The sequence below is a fragment of the Ctenopharyngodon idella genome, chromosome 10, assembly GCF_019924925.1.
Source record: "Ctenopharyngodon idella isolate HZGC_01 chromosome 10, HZGC01, whole genome shotgun sequence".
Lineage (NCBI taxonomy): Eukaryota > Metazoa > Chordata > Actinopteri > Cypriniformes > Xenocyprididae > Ctenopharyngodon > Ctenopharyngodon idella.
The window spans coordinates 47,953,049-47,970,985 of record NC_067229.1 but is presented as its reverse complement, the minus strand read 5'-3'; the positions used below and the strand labels follow the sequence as shown (position 1 = coordinate 47,970,985).

The following is a 17,937-nucleotide window of genomic DNA, read 5'->3' as shown; positions in this document are numbered from 1 at the left end:
GACATAACTAGGCTGTTTTTAGGCACAGTTTCTGACCAAATCTGACAAAACTGGACTGTTTTTTGTTTATAAATGGGACAAAATTAGACCATTTCTGACCAAATTTGACATAACTAGGCTGTTTTTTTGGTACATCTGACTAAATTAGACCGTTTTTGTTGGTAAATGGGACAAAATTAGATAATTCCTGGCCAAATTTGACATAACTAGGCTGTTTTTTGCTAAATCTGACTAAATTAGTCCATTTTTGTTGGTAAATGAGACAAAATTAGACAGTTTCTGACCAGATTTGACATAACTAGGCTGTTTTTTTTGGTACATCTGACTAAATTAGACCGTTTTTGTTGGTAAATGGGACAAAATTAGATAATTTCTGACCAAATCAGACAAAACTGGACTGTTTTTTTTTTTTTTTTTTTTTTTTTTTGGTAAAGGGGACAAAATTAGATAATTCCTGGCCAAATTTGACATAACTAGGCTGTTTTTTGGTAAATCTGACTAAATTAGTCCATTTTTGTTGGTAAATGGGGAAAAAATTAGACAGTTTCTGACCAAATCATACAAAACTGGACTGTCTTTTGTTGGTAAATGGGACAAAATTAGATCATTTCAGACCAAATTTCACATAGCTAGGCTGTTTTTTGCTACATTTGACTGAATTAGACAGTTTTTGTTGGTAAATCAGACAAATATTAGACCAGAATTTGGGTTCTGGCCAAATCTGATATAACTAGGCTGCTATTTGTTTTATTTTACTAAATCTAACAAAATTAGAAAGTTAAATATGACTAAATCTGGGTTTAGCTACAAAACAACCTAATTTTGTCAGATTTAGTGATTAAAAACAGTCTAATTTTCTCAAAATGACAAAAGTAATTAAACAGATAGACAAAAATAGACAGTTTTAACAGTAAATCTGACAAAATTGGGACCACTTTCTCACTAATCTGAAAAAAAGAGCTGTTTTTGTTGCTATATCTGACAAAGCTAGCATGATCATTTTTGAAGCAGCACCTCATATGTCGCTACTAGCACTGGCAAGAGCTCATTTTGTTCTCATATGTTGACTGAATTTGTATAATATATTTGCATTCAGTCAATTTATACATCACAAAAAAATAAAAGCGTTATTCAGCAGGTTAAATATGAGCTCTTTCTCCGTACAAACGTATTACAAATGACTGTAAAGCTAACACGGCGTGTTCAGTGAAACAGCTTTTGTTTGCTCAAGCTGTGGTGATTATTCATGTGTGTGTCATCTCTGCACACTTCTTGTAGAAGTTACTCCGTAATATGTTCACCTTAGAAATGCTTATTCGTAAAATAACCCCACGTGTTACTATGCGGTAAGATTAGGCGCGCAGGGTTAGGAACACACCATATGTGTAGAGGTGACCGCTGCAGGAGGAAGGAGACACAGTTAAAGAGTGAAACGCACACACTGTCATAAATCACGACGGGCCACAGTCGAGCTTCACCCGCTGCCCCATGGGACCTCCAAAGATCCATTTTTATCTGCCCTTCCCTCTGTACCGTATCTATGAAGTATATTTCTTACTGTCCTTCTGGGTGTGTTTGATAGCTAATTCAGCATATTTCATCTCGGGAGCACGTCATCTCATATCCTGTATTTTATCACTGTACTGACCAATCAGCATCCAGGATTGTAACTATCGCCTTTATAAAAGGTTTTATACATTGCTGTATAAATATATAAATATTTTTACATTTAAAATAACTGTTTTCTATTTGAATATACTGTAAAATGTAATTTTCATCATCATTACTCCAGTCTTCAGTGTCACATGATCCTTCAAAAATCATTCTAATATGATGATTTGCTGCTCAAGAAACATTTCTGATTATTATCAGTTAAAAGTTGTGCTGCTGAATATTATTGTGGAAACCAGATACATTTTTGTTATTTGATGAATAGAAAGAACAGCATTTATTCGAAAACTTTTATGTCTTTACTCTCATTTTTGATTAATTTAATGTATGCTTGCTGAATAAAAAGTATTCATTTCCTTAAATTGTTAAAGCTGACATAATTAGACAGTTTTTGTTGGTAAATGGGACAATATTAGATCATTTCTGACCAAATTTGACATAACTAAGCTGTTTTTTGGCTAAATCAGACAAAATTAGACAGTTTATGACCATATCTGCAACAACTAGGCTGTTTTTTTGGCTACATCGGACAAAATTAGAGTGTTTGTTGGTAAATGGGACAAAATTCGACAGTTTCTGACAAAACTGGACTGTTTTTCTAAAGCTGACATAATTAGACAGTTTTTGTTGGTAAATGGGACAACATCAGATAATTTCTGACCAAATTTGACATAACTAGGCTGTTTTCTGGTAAATCTGACTAAATTAGACAATTTTTTGTTGGTAAATTGGACAAAATTAGACAGTTTCTGACCAAATCAGACAAAACTGGACTGTTTTTTGTTGGTAAATGGGACGAAATTAATTAATTTCTGACCAAATTTGACATAGCTAGGCTGTTTTTTTTTTTTTTTTAGTAAATCAAACTAAATTATACATTTTTTGTTGGTAAATGGTTTCTGACCAAATCAGACAAAATTAGACAGTTTTTGTTGGCAAATCAGACAAATATTAGACCAAAATTTTGTGATTCATTGTCTGATGTAGCCAAAAAAACAGCCTAGCTGTTTCAGATATCATCAGCAACTGTCTAATTGTGTCTGATTTAGCCAAAAAACAACCTAGCTATGTCAAATTTGGTCAGAAATGATCTGATATTGTCCCATTTACCAACAAAAAACAGTCCAGTTTTGTCTGATTTGGTCAGAAACTGTCTAATTTTGTCCAATTTACCAACAACAACAACAAATGGTCTAATTTAGTCAGATTTACCACAAAACAGCCTAGTTATGTCAAATTTGGTCAGAAATTATCTAATATTGTGCCATTTACCAACAAAAACTGTTTAATTATGTCAGCTTGAGCAATAGCAGTCTGTGATGTTTAGGTGAGATATTTTTTAAATGAAATTAATAATTTTTATTCAGCAAGCATACATTAAATTAATCAAAAATGAGAGTAAAGATATTCATAAAAGTTTTCAAATAAATGCTGTTCTTTCTATTCATCAAACTTTTAAACGGTAGAATATACAAATATCATTAAATTATAATCAGCTATATTATATTTCTTGCGATAGACAAAATCTAGGCTAATTCAGCTGAATGAATCTCCACACTGAAGCTCAGAGTGACTTCCGTCAGGTTTAATTCCTTCTCTCGTGTAGCCGACAGGCATGAACGTCCTCTGCCAGGGGCTACAAACACTCCTGTGGGTTTGTTGTACACATTCATATCCCGTAATTGCATTCAGCCTGACACTTTTACAAGTTGCATAAATCGGAATGGTGAGAAACTCTCTGGCTCGGGGACGGAAGTGAGACTGTGTGTGAATCTAGTCAACAGCAGACATGGGCATGATAAACAAGAGCGCAGAAGTGCTTATGCAGCGTTGAGGAGGGTTTAATGATGAGCCTCTGGGTGCCTATCTTTCCTTCCTCTCGATGCTTTTCTCTTTCTCTCCAACGTTTCCTTCTCTTCTGTCGAGAGGCTTTGCCATGTGAAACAGAAGCTTTGACGTGTCTGTCTGGCATCTCGTGGGAAGCGGCTAAATAAAGAAATAATAACAGAGACTGACAACAACACCCACTTGCATTTCATTGTGTTTACTTTCTTTTAGTCTATTTACATTACCATTCCTAAACTAAGCCGTGTGGATTTCCATATCTGTAATTCTCTGTGCATCCGGAGGAATTCGAGTATTCCCTGTAGTTCAAAAACAGAGGTTTCAGGTAGACGCTGAGCTAATTCATCATGCTTTATACCACTGGGACGGGCTAAAACACATCAAGAGAGTAGAAACCATCTGTGGATACAGTACAGCAGTGAACCACATCAATACTGCAAACTTTACTAAACAAGATGTTTCCAATGATGCAGTGCTTTTGGATGGACGGATGGACGGACAGATAGACGGATAGATGGACAGAACGATAGATAGACAGACAGACAGAATGGATGGATGGATGGATGGATGGGCAGACAGACTAGATGGATGGATGGATGGATGGATAGATGGATAGAATGATAGACAGACAGACAGAAAGACAGATGGATGGATGGATAGAACAATAGACAGACGGACGGACGGACAGATGGACGGACGGACAGACGGATGGATGAAACGACAGACAGACAGACAGACAGACTGGATGGATGGATGGATGATGGATGGAACGATAGACAGACAGACTGGATGGATGGAAAGAACAATAGACAGACTGGATGGATGGATAGAACGATAGACAGACAGACAGACGGATGGATGGATGGATGGAACGATAGCTAGACAAACAGAAATGGACAGAAAGACCGACAGAAAGACTAGATAGATAGATAGATAGATAGATAGATAGATGGATGGATGGATGGATGGATGGATGGATGGATGGATGGACGGACGGACAGACAGACAGACTGGATGGATGGATGAGTGGATGGATGGATGGACAGGATGGATGGATGGATAAATGGATGGAACGATAGCTAGACAAACAGAATGGATGGACGGACAGACGGATGGATGGATGGATGGAACGATAGACAGACAGAAAGACAGACAGACAGACAGGATGGATGGATGGATAGAACAACAGACAGACGGATGGATGGATGGATGGATGGATGGATGATGGATGGAACAACAGACAGACAGACAGATGGATGGATGGATGGATGGATGGATGGATGGATGGATGGACGGATGGATGGACGGATGGATGGAACAACAGAAAGACAGACGGATGGATGGATGGATGGATGGATGGATGGATGGATGGATGGATGGATGGATGGATGGAACAGCAGAAAGACAGACAGATGGATGGATGGATGGATGGATGGATGGATGGATGGAACAACAGACAGACAGATGGATGGATGGATGGATGGATGGATGGATGGATGGAACAACAGAAAGACAGATGGATGGATGGATGGATGGATGGATGGATGGAACAACAGACAGATGGATGATGGATGGATGGATGGATGGATGGAACAACAGACAGACAGATGGATGGATGGATGGATGGATGGATGGAACAACAGACAGACAGATGGATGGATGGATGGATGGATGGATGGATGGAACAACAGACAGACAGATGGATGGATGGATGGATGGATGGAATGACAGACGGATGGATGGATGGATGGATGGATGGATGGATGGAACAACAGACAGATGGGTGGATAGATGGATGGAACAACAGACAGATGGATGGATGGATGGATGGATGGATGGATGGATGGAACAACAGACAGACAGATGGATGGATGGATGGAACAACAGACAGATGGATGGATGGATGGATAGATGGATGGATGGATGGAACAACAGACAGACAGATGGATGGATGGATGGATGGAATGACAGACAGACGGATAGTTAGATGGACAGACAGACCGACAGACAAACAGTTCACTGTGGCCAATTTATTTCAAATTCACACTCATGAACTGAAAGGGAGTCAATCCTTCAATTTTAAGATCTGTACAACCCTAATGTATAATCTCAGTTGATGACTGTGTAGTGCTGCACATCCCACACTGAAACTAACCAGCTCAACAGCCACAAGTCGGCCGGCAAGCGCTGAGATTATCCCGAGTGTGATTTCACAAGTCTGCAACTTCCCAACACAAACCTAAGAGGCGCGTCTGTTATCCTCCGCGAGCAGCCCAACACAATCGGCTCAGTTTTCTGCGGCGTCTCACCTCTCGTCTTAGCGGAAGGGCTTTGAATGGCACCTCTGATGGTGTGAAGCCGAGAAGAGAACAATTAAATTAAAGTTAGGTAATCCCACATGCAAATCCTCACACAAGGGCGCTACAAAAGCGATAAAAGGATGAGAGGAAACGAGAGAGCGGGAGAAAGCGAGTCTCTTGTTATCAGCGAGCCCAGGGGCCGCGAGCGATCACCTCTCTGCCCGGAGCCGATTTGGAGAGACTGTTCAACATAATCTACTCTCTCCGTGGCTCAGCGTGCTGCGTCTGGCACTGAGGGACAACAGGGGGAAATAAGGGACATAATTAGCAGATAAAACGGCCCTGTTTGGACGTCCTCCCAGAGCAACGGCTGTTTGCATGACCCTGTTTACTCCAAGACTACGATTTACATCCGTTCATCCTGAAAGCATTTCTCAAACACCTACGGCTAGCTGCCGGTCAGAGAATGTGGTATACAGACTCACACGTGCACATAAATATACACAGATCATCCCGCCACAGGCAGCTGGAGAAACAGACTGAAACTGGACAGTTTCTCAGGATTTCTGCTGCTGTTTTGCTACTTGGTCTGATGTTTCAAATTGTCTGGTGTTGACACTGGGCAAAAAAGACTGCAAACATGGTTTGGTATCTTTAAAAAATATATATACAGTGCCACTTGAAAGTTTGTGAACCCCTTGCAGAATCTGTGAAAATGTGAATAAATTTTAACAAAATAAAAGAGATAATACAAAATGCAGTTAAACTGAGCTCTGTTCTTCAGAAAAATCCTCCAGGTCCTGCAGATTCTTCAGTTTTCCAGCATCTTTTGCACATTTGAACCCTTTCCAGCAGTGACTGTATGATTTTGAGATCCATCTTTTCACACTGAGGACAACTGAGGGACTCAAACACAACTATTAAAAAAGGTTCAAACATTCACTGATGCTCCAGAAGGAAACACGACGCATTAAGAGTCGGGGGTGAAAACTTTTGAACAGGATGAAGATGTCCAAATTTTTCTTATTTTGTTTAAATATCATTTTTTTTCATTTAGTACTGCCCTTTGGAAGCAACAGAAGACATTTACATGTTTCCCGGAGACAAATTAAATACAATTTACCTTGATCTTCAAAGTCAAAACGTTTTCACCCCCCTGCTCTTAATGCGTCGTGTTTCCTTCTGGAGCATCAGTGAATGTTTGCAGCTTTTGTAATAGTTGTGTTTGAGTCCCTCAGTTGTCCTCAGTGTGAAAAGATGGATCTCAAAATCATTCAGTCACTGCTGAAAAGGGTTCAAATATGCAAAAAATGCTTGAAATCTGAAGAATCTGCAGGACCTGGAGGATTTTTCTGAAGAATGCTGGGCAATTTAACTGCTCAGAACAAACAAGAGATTCATGAACAACCATCACAAAACAAAAAAACAGTCGTAGATCATCAGGTAACCACACACAGTATTAGAAATCAATGGTTCACAAACTTTTGAATGGGGTCATTTTAATAAATTCAGCTATTTTTTTGTCTTGTGAATTATATCTAAACATCTTTAATGTAACATATCTTACTCAGGACACTACTAAATAAAAAATAACATGCATTTTGTATTATCTCTTTTATTTTGTTAAAATTTTTCACATTTTCACAGATTCTGCAAGGGGTTCACAAACTTCCAAGTGGCACTGTATAATGAACATAGAAAAATTGTATTTCCACTGATAGAGAATTGAGACTTCACTTTTGCATTCAGTGCTTAAACATACAAAACCTAAACCCGCTGTCTATTAAATTTTTTTTTAAAAAACTATTAAAAAATTTATCTAATAAATCACACATTTTTTTGTAATTTATCACGAATAATCACACCTAACATTAAAGTAGGGTTGTGATGGTAAGGAATTTTTCCCACCGGTTAATCAATGTGTGACAAAAACGGTAATACCGGTATCACCGGGATAGAGGGAGGGGGTGTTCTCTCTTTTGCTCCTCACATTTAAATCGCTAATTCGAAAGCAAAATGCACCCCGATTTGGCGTTAATTTGAAAGCGAAAGTAAAATGCGCACAGGCATTCATAAAGGTGAGGAGCAGAGCGAGCATTTTCAATTAATTCCTATGGAAGTTGATCTTCCATAGGAATGAACTGAAAACGCTCCGCGCCAGTAGACACACACCGTTATGCGGTCGTGCGCATTTTACTTTCACTTTCAAATTAGCGTTAATTCAGCGGCAGCAATTGCTTGAATGGTGGGTTCATTATTATTCTTAATGGAAAACACATCAACTAGAAAAACACAACTAAGGTTTCCTATTAGCACTGGGTTTAAATCCAAAATTCTGCAAAAATCCAAAAATCTTCCGCCATCGTCTTGTCAGTCAGCTCCTCACTCGTGTGATAAATGAAATCTGACTCCTGCTGGAAATCTGACAAAAACTGAAAAATTGGGCTTAATTTTGTGTTTTTGTCCGTTCAAGCATGAAAGAGAACTCAATGCGACCGACACACAGACAGCGCCCCAGTACAGATTTAAGTTCTTTTTTTGCATCTTGTCGCACTTGAATGTTTTAAAAGCATCTGCATGAATATAATGTAATGCTACCCAAAGGATGACAGAAAAAAAACAAATGCTGCGTTAATAGTGTTAAATATTTTTAACGCGTTAAACTGAAAAAATTAACTGCATGCGTTTTTGTGCTAATATTGACAGTCCTAGTTTTAAGAGGTTTTGCTGTATTTATGGATGTTTTTAGGAATCTGAGCCTAAAGCCAGTACAAACACAGGCTGTGTACCTCTCAGCGGGGACTTCATGGCGGCCTCCACCATTCCCACCAGCAGCTGCAGGCTCTTGGGGTCCTGGGCCAGTCCCGAGGCGAAGGCGGCCAGGGCGTCCGCATGGCGCCCCAGGTACTGAAGGGCAACACCCTGTCGGAAGTATGCCTGCAGAAAGAGGACCAGAAAGAAAGCATGTTAGTATTATTATCCACTTCAATGAAACTAGAACAAGCATTTCTGAAACAAAGCACATATTTTGGATCATATTCGTGATGGTGTTTCCCCATCACCAGTGCGGACGACTTCCTCCAAGACTGCTAAAAGTGCACAAAACTTCTGAGTCTGAAGTGACTTGAACAAAAAACACATGAGAGACGGCTGTCGGTGAGCATCTGTCGGGCTAGTAACGTAATCCAAGCACCACAGTATAAAGTAATGTAATCTGATTACTTCTGGATTCCTTCAAGGTCACATATGTAAATGAAGTGAAGTAAAAAGCAATATTTAGGAAAATGATTGCGCAGACAAATGTTTCCTCAAATCATGCATCTTTAAGGAGAGGAAACACTTTACAGTAAGGTTCCATTAGTTAACCACATTACTTTCAACATTTACTCATACATTATTCAAATCAAAACATCTATCTGTTAATATCATCTACTGGACCTGAGTGAACATGATCTAACAATGAACAGTTGAATTTTTATTCACTAATGTTAACAAAGATTAATAAAAACTGGTCAATTAAATCACTAAGCCTAACTAGCAATAGTAATTAAGACAATACAAACCATTAAAACAGCCTGCATTTAGTCTAACAACCTATACATGAATGATGATTTTATTTGTTAATTGGGTAACACTTTACAACAAGTTTCCATTTGTTAACCACATTAGTTAACATAAACAATGAAAAACAATTCTAATGCATTAATTAATCTTAAAGGAGACCTATTATGCCCTAGAAGTCTCTGGTGTCCCCAGAACGTGTCTGTGAAGTTTCAGCTCAAAATACCCCACAGATCATTTATTATAGCTTGTCAAATTTGCCCCTATTTGGGTGTGAGCAAAAACACGCTGTTTTTGTGTGTGTCCCTTTAAATGCAAATGAGCTGCTGCTCCCGGCCCCCTTTCCAGAAGAGGGCGGAGCTTTAACAGCTCACGCTTCGGTCGCTCAACAACAACAAAGCTGGAGAATCTCACGCAGCCAAAATGAGGATTGTCAGTAACGGTGTTCAGCCTTACATTGTTCAAACCGGAGTCGACACTGATGGAGAGACTCAGGAAGAAGTTACAACTTTTAGAATGAAACTGGATGTTTCTGAATGGTTAGTGGATAAATTTATGTAGTTGCTGTGGAGTTGATTCAACTTATCGACTAGCATGTGCCGTCATGTTAATCTTTTGTGCAAATCCCGTGTTGAATTGACCCTCATTTGTAAAGCAGTCCGGCGTGAAATGCTGGCATGGCAACAACACTACTACAAAGCTTGCAAAAACAACATGGCGGCGCTATGGGTGGAAACATGCAGATTAAGGAGCAGTAATATTATAATAAGATCCCCTTTCTATGTCACTAGGGGAGCGAAATCTGAGCGGCTCATTTTTTTCACATGCTAGCAGAGAAAGGCTTAACAAAATAAAGTTACTGGGTTGTCCTTTTTTATGTTTTCTGCATTTGGTACATGCACCGGGGACACGATTATAGCACTTAAACACAGAAAAAGTCAGATTTTCATGATATGTCCCTTTTAATGTTAATTTCAACATTTACTAATACATTATTAAAATCAAAACTTGCACCTGTTAATATCATTTAATAGACCTGGACTTAACAAATATTAATAAAACCTGTAACAAATGCTCTTTGTTAATTAATGCATTAAGTAAATCTAATGGGACCTTATTATGAAATATTACTGAATGACAAAAACAGCTGAAAAAATCCCAAAGACTTACATTAACTTGCGCCATATCTTTTTACTCTAAAGATTAACAGCAAATATATGCTAAACAAACACATTTAGGATGTTTAGAGCTCGTCTATGCTGTAGGTGCTGATATGGACGTCATACTCTATCTCAGACATGCACGCATTCATGTTTTCAAAGAGGCTGCTGTTATTTTGATCGTGCGATGCACACCAGACCGCTCGACTGCATTAAATATCACAGCAGTTCACTTCGCAGAACACATAATGTCCTCTCTATATTCACCGTGAGGGAGATGGGCTGATAAACACCATCATTTTCACAGGCGTTTGACTACAGGTTTCTTCAGTCCGAGCGGCACAGGAACCTCCGCTGACATACGGCTCATTCACAATTATCATCTCACATGGCCATTTATTAGATCGGCCCGAGCGTCCGGCCCACTTCCAGCCGAGCTGATAATGGTTGGGAGGGGGACCAGAGGAAGATTAAGACATGACATTGAATTTATGAAGGCCCCTATAATTAATTTCACTTTGCACAGGGAGGCCTTTGATTACAGACTACCTCTGTTTTTTTCGGACAGCTTCATTGAAACGAATGGGGATGCATATTGAATTCAACACATTAACCTTTGGTCTAACCGTGTTATTATAGGATGTCGCAGGCCACCATGCTCGGCTCGATATTAATTGCCTCTTTGTATACGGCTCACTGCGCTGGGATTGGACGCGCTCGGCCGCTGTACGTATGCACGTTGAATGCTTTTAGATTCCGACATCAATATCTGCCTGGAGGCAAATGGATTCGGGGGTTTGTTTCAAACGGCTGCATTCAATCCCATTTCTGTAATGCAATTTTAAAGCAAATGTGTTTTTCTTTTAGCGTGAGTGAAACAAATACGTGATTATTCAACATAAGCAAACATAAGCAGTCAGTTTTAAATTAGAATTAAGTTGATTAAATGACAGGCCCGGCTTTGCGTTACATCTCTTCGCCGAATTCGAAAGCTCTAATTGGTCGATTAGCGCGCTGAATTCCCAGCGCAGATGCCAACGGCGCTGTGGTTTCATCCGGCATCGCTTTCATTCCCGCTAACACAACACCAATCTCTCCACCTCTCATTTCACTTTATTAACTTTATGTATTTAATTTCCCATTACAGGCAAAGAGGAGAAAAAAAAAAGCTCTGAGCTGCTACAATCTGGTCTGAACCAAGCAGGCATATAAAAAACAAAACAAAACACTGGAACAGAATGATTTTAATGACATTCAGTTCCTTTTAACGATTCTTAAACATCAGTATTCTTGTGCTAATGTGGACAGAACGTCATACTAAAACACTCTGATAACTGAATCTACAGCGGAAAGGCTAAATAATTGTTAATTTTACCCAAGTTGTGAGTTTGAATTCTGAATTAAATGTGACAAGAGATAAAAAATGATGCTAAACATATTTCTTTGAGCATTGTCCTTACTGGTTGCACACAACAACAAACATACAGCATGACCAGTACAGTCTGATTCACAAACAAATGAACCTCTTATGAACCATGAATCAGTTTCAAACTCATTAGTTATCAGCTAAATGGCTCACTCGATCACTGACTCAGTCAGAGTGGCTTTTAAAATACACTATATTGCCAAAAGTATTGGGACACCCCTCCAAATCATTGAATTCAGGTGTTCCAATCACTTCCATGGCCACAGGTGTATAAAATCAAGCACCTAGGCATGCAGACTGCTTCTACAAACATTTGTGAAAGAATGGGTTGCTCTCAGGAGCTCAGTGAGTTCAAGCGTGGTATCGTGATAGGTTGCCACCTGTGCAATAAGTCCATTCATGAAATTTCCTCACTACTAAATATTCCACAGTCAACTGTTAGTGGTATCATAACAAAGTGGAAGCAATTGGGAACAGCAGCAACTCAGCCACGAAGTGGTAGGCCACGTAAAATCACAGAGCGGGGTCAGCGCATGCTGAGGCGTACAGTGCGCAGAAGTCGCCAACAATAGATACAGACCTCCAAACTTCGTGTGGCCTTCAGATTAGCTCAAGAACAGTGTGTAGAGAGCTTCATGGAATGGGTTTCCATGGCCGAGCAGCTGCATCCAAGCCTTACATCACCAAGTTCAATGCAAAGCGTCGGATGCAGTGGTGTAAAGCACGCCGCCACTGGACTCTAGAGCAGTGGAGACGTGTTCTCTGGAGCGACCAATCACGCTTCTCTGTCTGGCAATCCCATGGACGAGTCTGGGTTTGGCGGTTGCCAGGAGAACGGTACTTGCCTGACTGCATTGTGCCAAGTGTAAAGTTTGGTGGAGGGGGATTATGGTGTGGAGTTGTTTTTCAGGGGTTGGGCTTGGCCCCTTAGTTCCAGTGAAAGGAACTCTTAATGCTTCAGCATACCAAGACATTTTGGACAATTTCATGCTCCAAACTTTGTGGGAACAGTTTGGGGATGACCCCTTCCTGTTCCAACATGACTGCGCACCAGTGCACAAAGCAAGGTCCATAAAGACATGGATGAGCGAGTTTGGTGTGGAGGAACTTGACTGGCCTGCACAAAGTCCTGACCTCAACCCGACAGGACACCTTTGGGATGAATTAGAGCGGAGACTGTGAGACAGGCCTTCTCGCCAACATCACTGCCTGACCTCACAAATGCGCTTCCAGAAAAATGGTCAAAAATTCCCATAAACACACTCCTAAACCTTGTGGAAAGCCTTCCCAGAGGAGTTGAAGCTGTAATAGCTGCAAAGGGTGTGGCAACTCCATATTAAACCCTACGGATTAAGAATGGGATGTTCATGTGCACGTAAAGGCAGGCGTCCCAAAACTTTTGGCAATATAGTGTATGTATTCAATTACTAAAGACAATATTATTTTTGTTTAGTATATTATTAGATGCATATGAAAGCTTGTTTCCGCAATGAAATAAAAAATAACTTTTTAATTTCACAATTCTGACTTTTTTTTTTTTTCAGAATTGCAAGATATAAACTCACAATTGCGAGTTATAGTCAGAATTGCGAGTTATAAAGTCAGAATTTTGAGAAAAAAAGTCACAATTCTGACTTTATAACCCGCAAAACCTTTTTTTTTTTATTTAGTGGCGGAAAACAAGCTTCCATAGGTACAATTTATCTTCTTCCTAAAAACTACAAAACAACTTAATAGAATTATTAAAGGTGTTTCACAGTTTTTGCACTTCAAAAGTGTAAAGCATTACTCTGTTTGTTAGTCTCATCCAGCGCGACACAACAACACTGACTAAACCAATGATATTTGTTTGGGGGCGGGGCTATTTGTTTGAGAAACCAATAGAATGCAGGAGGAGTGTTCAGGAAACCTGTTAGAATAATAACAATCATATTTTTGCAATTTCATTTGGTGATCCTGATGGAACAGAAATTACACACATCTTTAATGAACCAGAATCATTAAGTGGTAATCAGAGATAGAAATCTTTAAATTCTATATATTGACACTATATACGACATTATTCTGCATGATTCTACACCCATCAGATGATCCAGATCTCCAGTGAATGTCAATCCAGTGTTGTTTCTGCTGGAGAATGAGTGATATGAGCCAGTTTATGGAAACCCAACTGTTCAGATCATGTGTGGCGTCTCGCTGCACTGACACCTGACATCTTAAATGCGACGCTCCATCCACAGTCAATTATATATAATCATAACTATGGACATAACACTGGGAAAACTGTCAAACACACCTCTCAGTTGTGTGACACATTGAGCTTCCTTCAGCTCTCCAAGTTTTTCAGCATTCAGAATGAAGAGCTGCTGCTTTTTTTTTCAAGGTTCCAGAGAAATGAGTGACAAAACAAAAATGATTCAATCCCACAAAGACCGCCTGCCGTGATTCAGACGTTTTCTGAGCACTTCAATTGAAAACTCGAACAGCGGCACGCTTTGCAGCGCATTACGAGGTTTGAGCGTGTGCTGAATTAAAATGATTTCCTCACAGTGAAGACCAGATGCCTGTCGAGCATTGAGAACATAATATTTTGTATTGCATTTGTTGTACTGATGTGTAAACTTTTTTGTGTTTATAAGTTATATTTCATTCCAAATTTAATATATATATATATATATATATATATATATTATATAAATATGTGCATGCATATGAAGACTTCAGGTACAAAAACCTCCAAGTCCATCTGACATTTTTCTTTTAAATGAGCATTTTTATCAGGCTCCTATATTTGGGTTCTCTAATTTCACTTTAATGGCAATGAAAAGGTTATTAGTCAGTCATTGAAATGTCTTATTTTCAAAAATGTCACTGATAAGAGTAAAATTAAAAACAGAAAAATGCTCATTCAAAAGAAAAATGTCAGAAAAATGTCAGACGGACTTAGAGGTTTTTGCATCTGAAGTGTTCAAAAATTTCTGTGAAAAATTATATATATACAATAAGTATTATACACACACACACACACACACATATATATATATATATATATATATTTTGCATTGTAATATTTACATGACCTTTTAGCTCATTTTCCCTATAAATTATTACAATAATGTGATTAAAAAATTAAAGGTATATTATTTACTTTTTTTGTATAAAATATTTATAAATATAAATACTTAAGCTGATTCAATTTTTATTTTTCAAAAATGTTGTACTAATTGTTTAGTCTATTAAAGTAAAATATGTTTTGCAGTAATGAGAATCCAATTTAAGTCATTAAGAATCCTGAAAACGACAAAAAAAGCCAATGTCAAACATCCTGATACATTACAGTAATAAGAAAAATTTGTTAATTGTCATGAAAAAATTAAATAATTTCACAGTGCAAAAAAAAAGCACATAATGTTCCTAAAAATATGCTTATTTTTCTATCCAAAAATAATTGCTTATTAGGTGAAATATGACCCAAAACATGCTCTTGTTAAATTGACCCTTCTATCTGTAACGCAGTTAAGTGCCCTTAACGGACATCATTCCTATAGGCAGGTACACGTTGCCCCCTGATGGAGTCACTGGCTGCCTAGCAACACTCGCCTGGCAACGCTCACCCCCTCCAGTACCTCACCTGCTGTGATTTTGGCTAAAAACACAGAGAGAAAAGTGTGATGAAGAGATGAAGCAAACGAGGCTGTTTAGGACTAATTACTGAGCTAGACTCCGCTGTGCCACTAATCACCTGACTTACTCAAGGTACAAAGAAAACCAAATAATTATGAGGCTGAAAAACTTCATTATGGCACATTTGTGCAGGTATTTAATGACTAACTTGTCCAGTGATGTGCTTTATGGCAGTAATGACCAGCCGTGTGTGATGGTAATGACCACAAAAGCTACAACAGAGATGACAACAGCTGTTTTATTGTCCTAATGGACAAAAGTCTAATGACAAAAATAGACTAAAACTGGACCTAGACCTGAAAAAAAGACTGATCTGTTTTTTTTTTTTTTTACTAGATACTCATAATTTAAAGTGAAGTTAATCTCTCAAAAAAGAAGTTATAAACAGTAGCTACAGTAAAGCTATTTTGATATATTTTTAATAATACAACATCAGACTTTTTTATATTCAAACAATTAATTAACAACTCAGCGAATGGGTTGTTTTAACCCATCAAATGTGTTGTTTTAACCCAACGATTGGATTGTTTTAACCCAGCAGTTGGGTTGTTTTAATCCAGCGAATTTCAACCCAACGATTGTTTTAACCCAGCGAATGGGCTGTTTTAACCCAACGATTGGATTGTTTTAACCCAGCGGTTGGGTTGTTTTAACCCATCAAATGTGTTGTTTTAACCCAGCGGTTGGGTTGTTTTAACCCTTTCGCTGTTTTAACCCAGTGATTGGGTTGTTTTAACCCAGCGAATGGGCTGTTTTAACGCAGCGAATTAGATTTGTTTTAACCCAGAGGTTGGGTTGTTTTAACCCTTTCGCTGTTTTAACCCAGCGATTGGGTTGTTTTAACCCAGCATTGTATCTGGCAGGATAAAATGTATCTGGCAGGAAAACAAACTTAATTTAAATTTTACACTTAACAAATAATAAACTCAGAATCAATCACAATTGCATATAACGAAAGCATAATGACAAATAGCAGCATTTAACAAAATATTTCACAACAAAAGACACAGGGACTGGAATGAATCAGTGAATCGTTTATTTGAACTAGTTCATTTACATGAATTGATCAAATAATTCACTTAAATGAATCAAACAATTCAGTAATGACTCATTAAAATGATTCACTAAAATGAATGCAACAGTTTAGGAGGTGTTCGATTATTGTCTCGGCTCAAACTAAACAAAAAACAAACAAAAAACCCAGAAATCAAGTCTTCTGACACCTTCTAACAAACTTAAAACTACTGTCACTCTACTAAAAACTAGTTAAGTTAGTAGCATGTTTATTTTCGTGTAGTTACTCCTCAACACTGAAACGCCACAAAACACTGAAGAGACAATAAAATGTGACATCCATATCCAGCCATATCTCAGCTGGTGGACAAAACACATTTACTGTGCAATCACACACGTTCCATCGATCGACGATTCGCATCAAACTGTGAAGGGATGCGCTGAAAAAAGGTCACACTTCAGGACCGTAATCAATGCAGCGCATTCTGCATTCACCGCCTGTCACAACTTCCTCATGCTGCACAATGATGGACACAAATGCGCCGCTGAAACCTACTATTGTAATCACACCTGTCTGTGGAATCAGCATCAGAGCGGCCGGTGAAAGATGACTCAGACATCCAGAACTCCTGATGTGGAAATCAAAGCGCTCTGGATTAGACAACGGCATGTTCTGATCTTCAAATCTGGGGTTTATGGGTAATAAGAGTGTTCATAATGCAGCTACTATGGCTGAGTGGAGCTTTGCAGATTAGCAGATGCTTCGCTTATTGATTGTTAAATGCATTAATCAAAGCCAGATGGCGGCTACGCCAACACTGTCTGGCAATAAGTGGGGAAGTGCTACAAAAATGCAACTGAATGCATTTACAATGCAGCCATCAAAGTGTGTGCGGCGATTGATGCATCACAGACTAAGTCTTTGACATCTGGTGAGAAGTTTCTCAGAGAAGTGCCAACTCCTCAAGCTTGTTTCTCAAGAGCTCTGGCTTGTTTTTCAACCTCATGCAGAGTAAATCTACTGCAAAAACAGGAGAGCAGAAGCGTGTCAGTGATGCGGTAAATGTTGCATGTTAACCTTCTTTTCTTTCACAAATTCCCTTGGGAACGTGACGCAGGATGCATGCTGACCTTCCCTACGTTACCTTCTCAGATGGTTCACCTTCAAAAAATGCAACATGCAACTGCTCAGAAGAGAAGAAAGTACTGCGGTTAATGTTAAATGAAAGGCCTTGGTATTGACACAAATTTAATTTATATTCGATTAATGTTTCTA

The 17,937-nt window shown here is 38.7% G+C and overlaps 1 protein-coding gene across 3 annotated transcripts in view; it reads right to left on the bottom strand.

Annotated features, from left to right (window-relative positions):
* ttc28 (tetratricopeptide repeat domain 28) overlaps nucleotides 1-17,937 on the bottom strand; it is a 287,139-nt gene that overhangs the window by 103,110 nt on the left and 166,092 nt on the right. For all 3 annotated transcript variants that reach the window (XM_051909035.1, XM_051909036.1, XM_051909037.1), the window contains one exon: nucleotides 8,606-8,753. In XM_051909035.1, coding sequence (XP_051764995.1) covers nucleotides 8,606-8,753 — 148 coding nt within the window. The remainder of the gene's footprint in view (nucleotides 1-8,605; nucleotides 8,754-17,937) is intronic.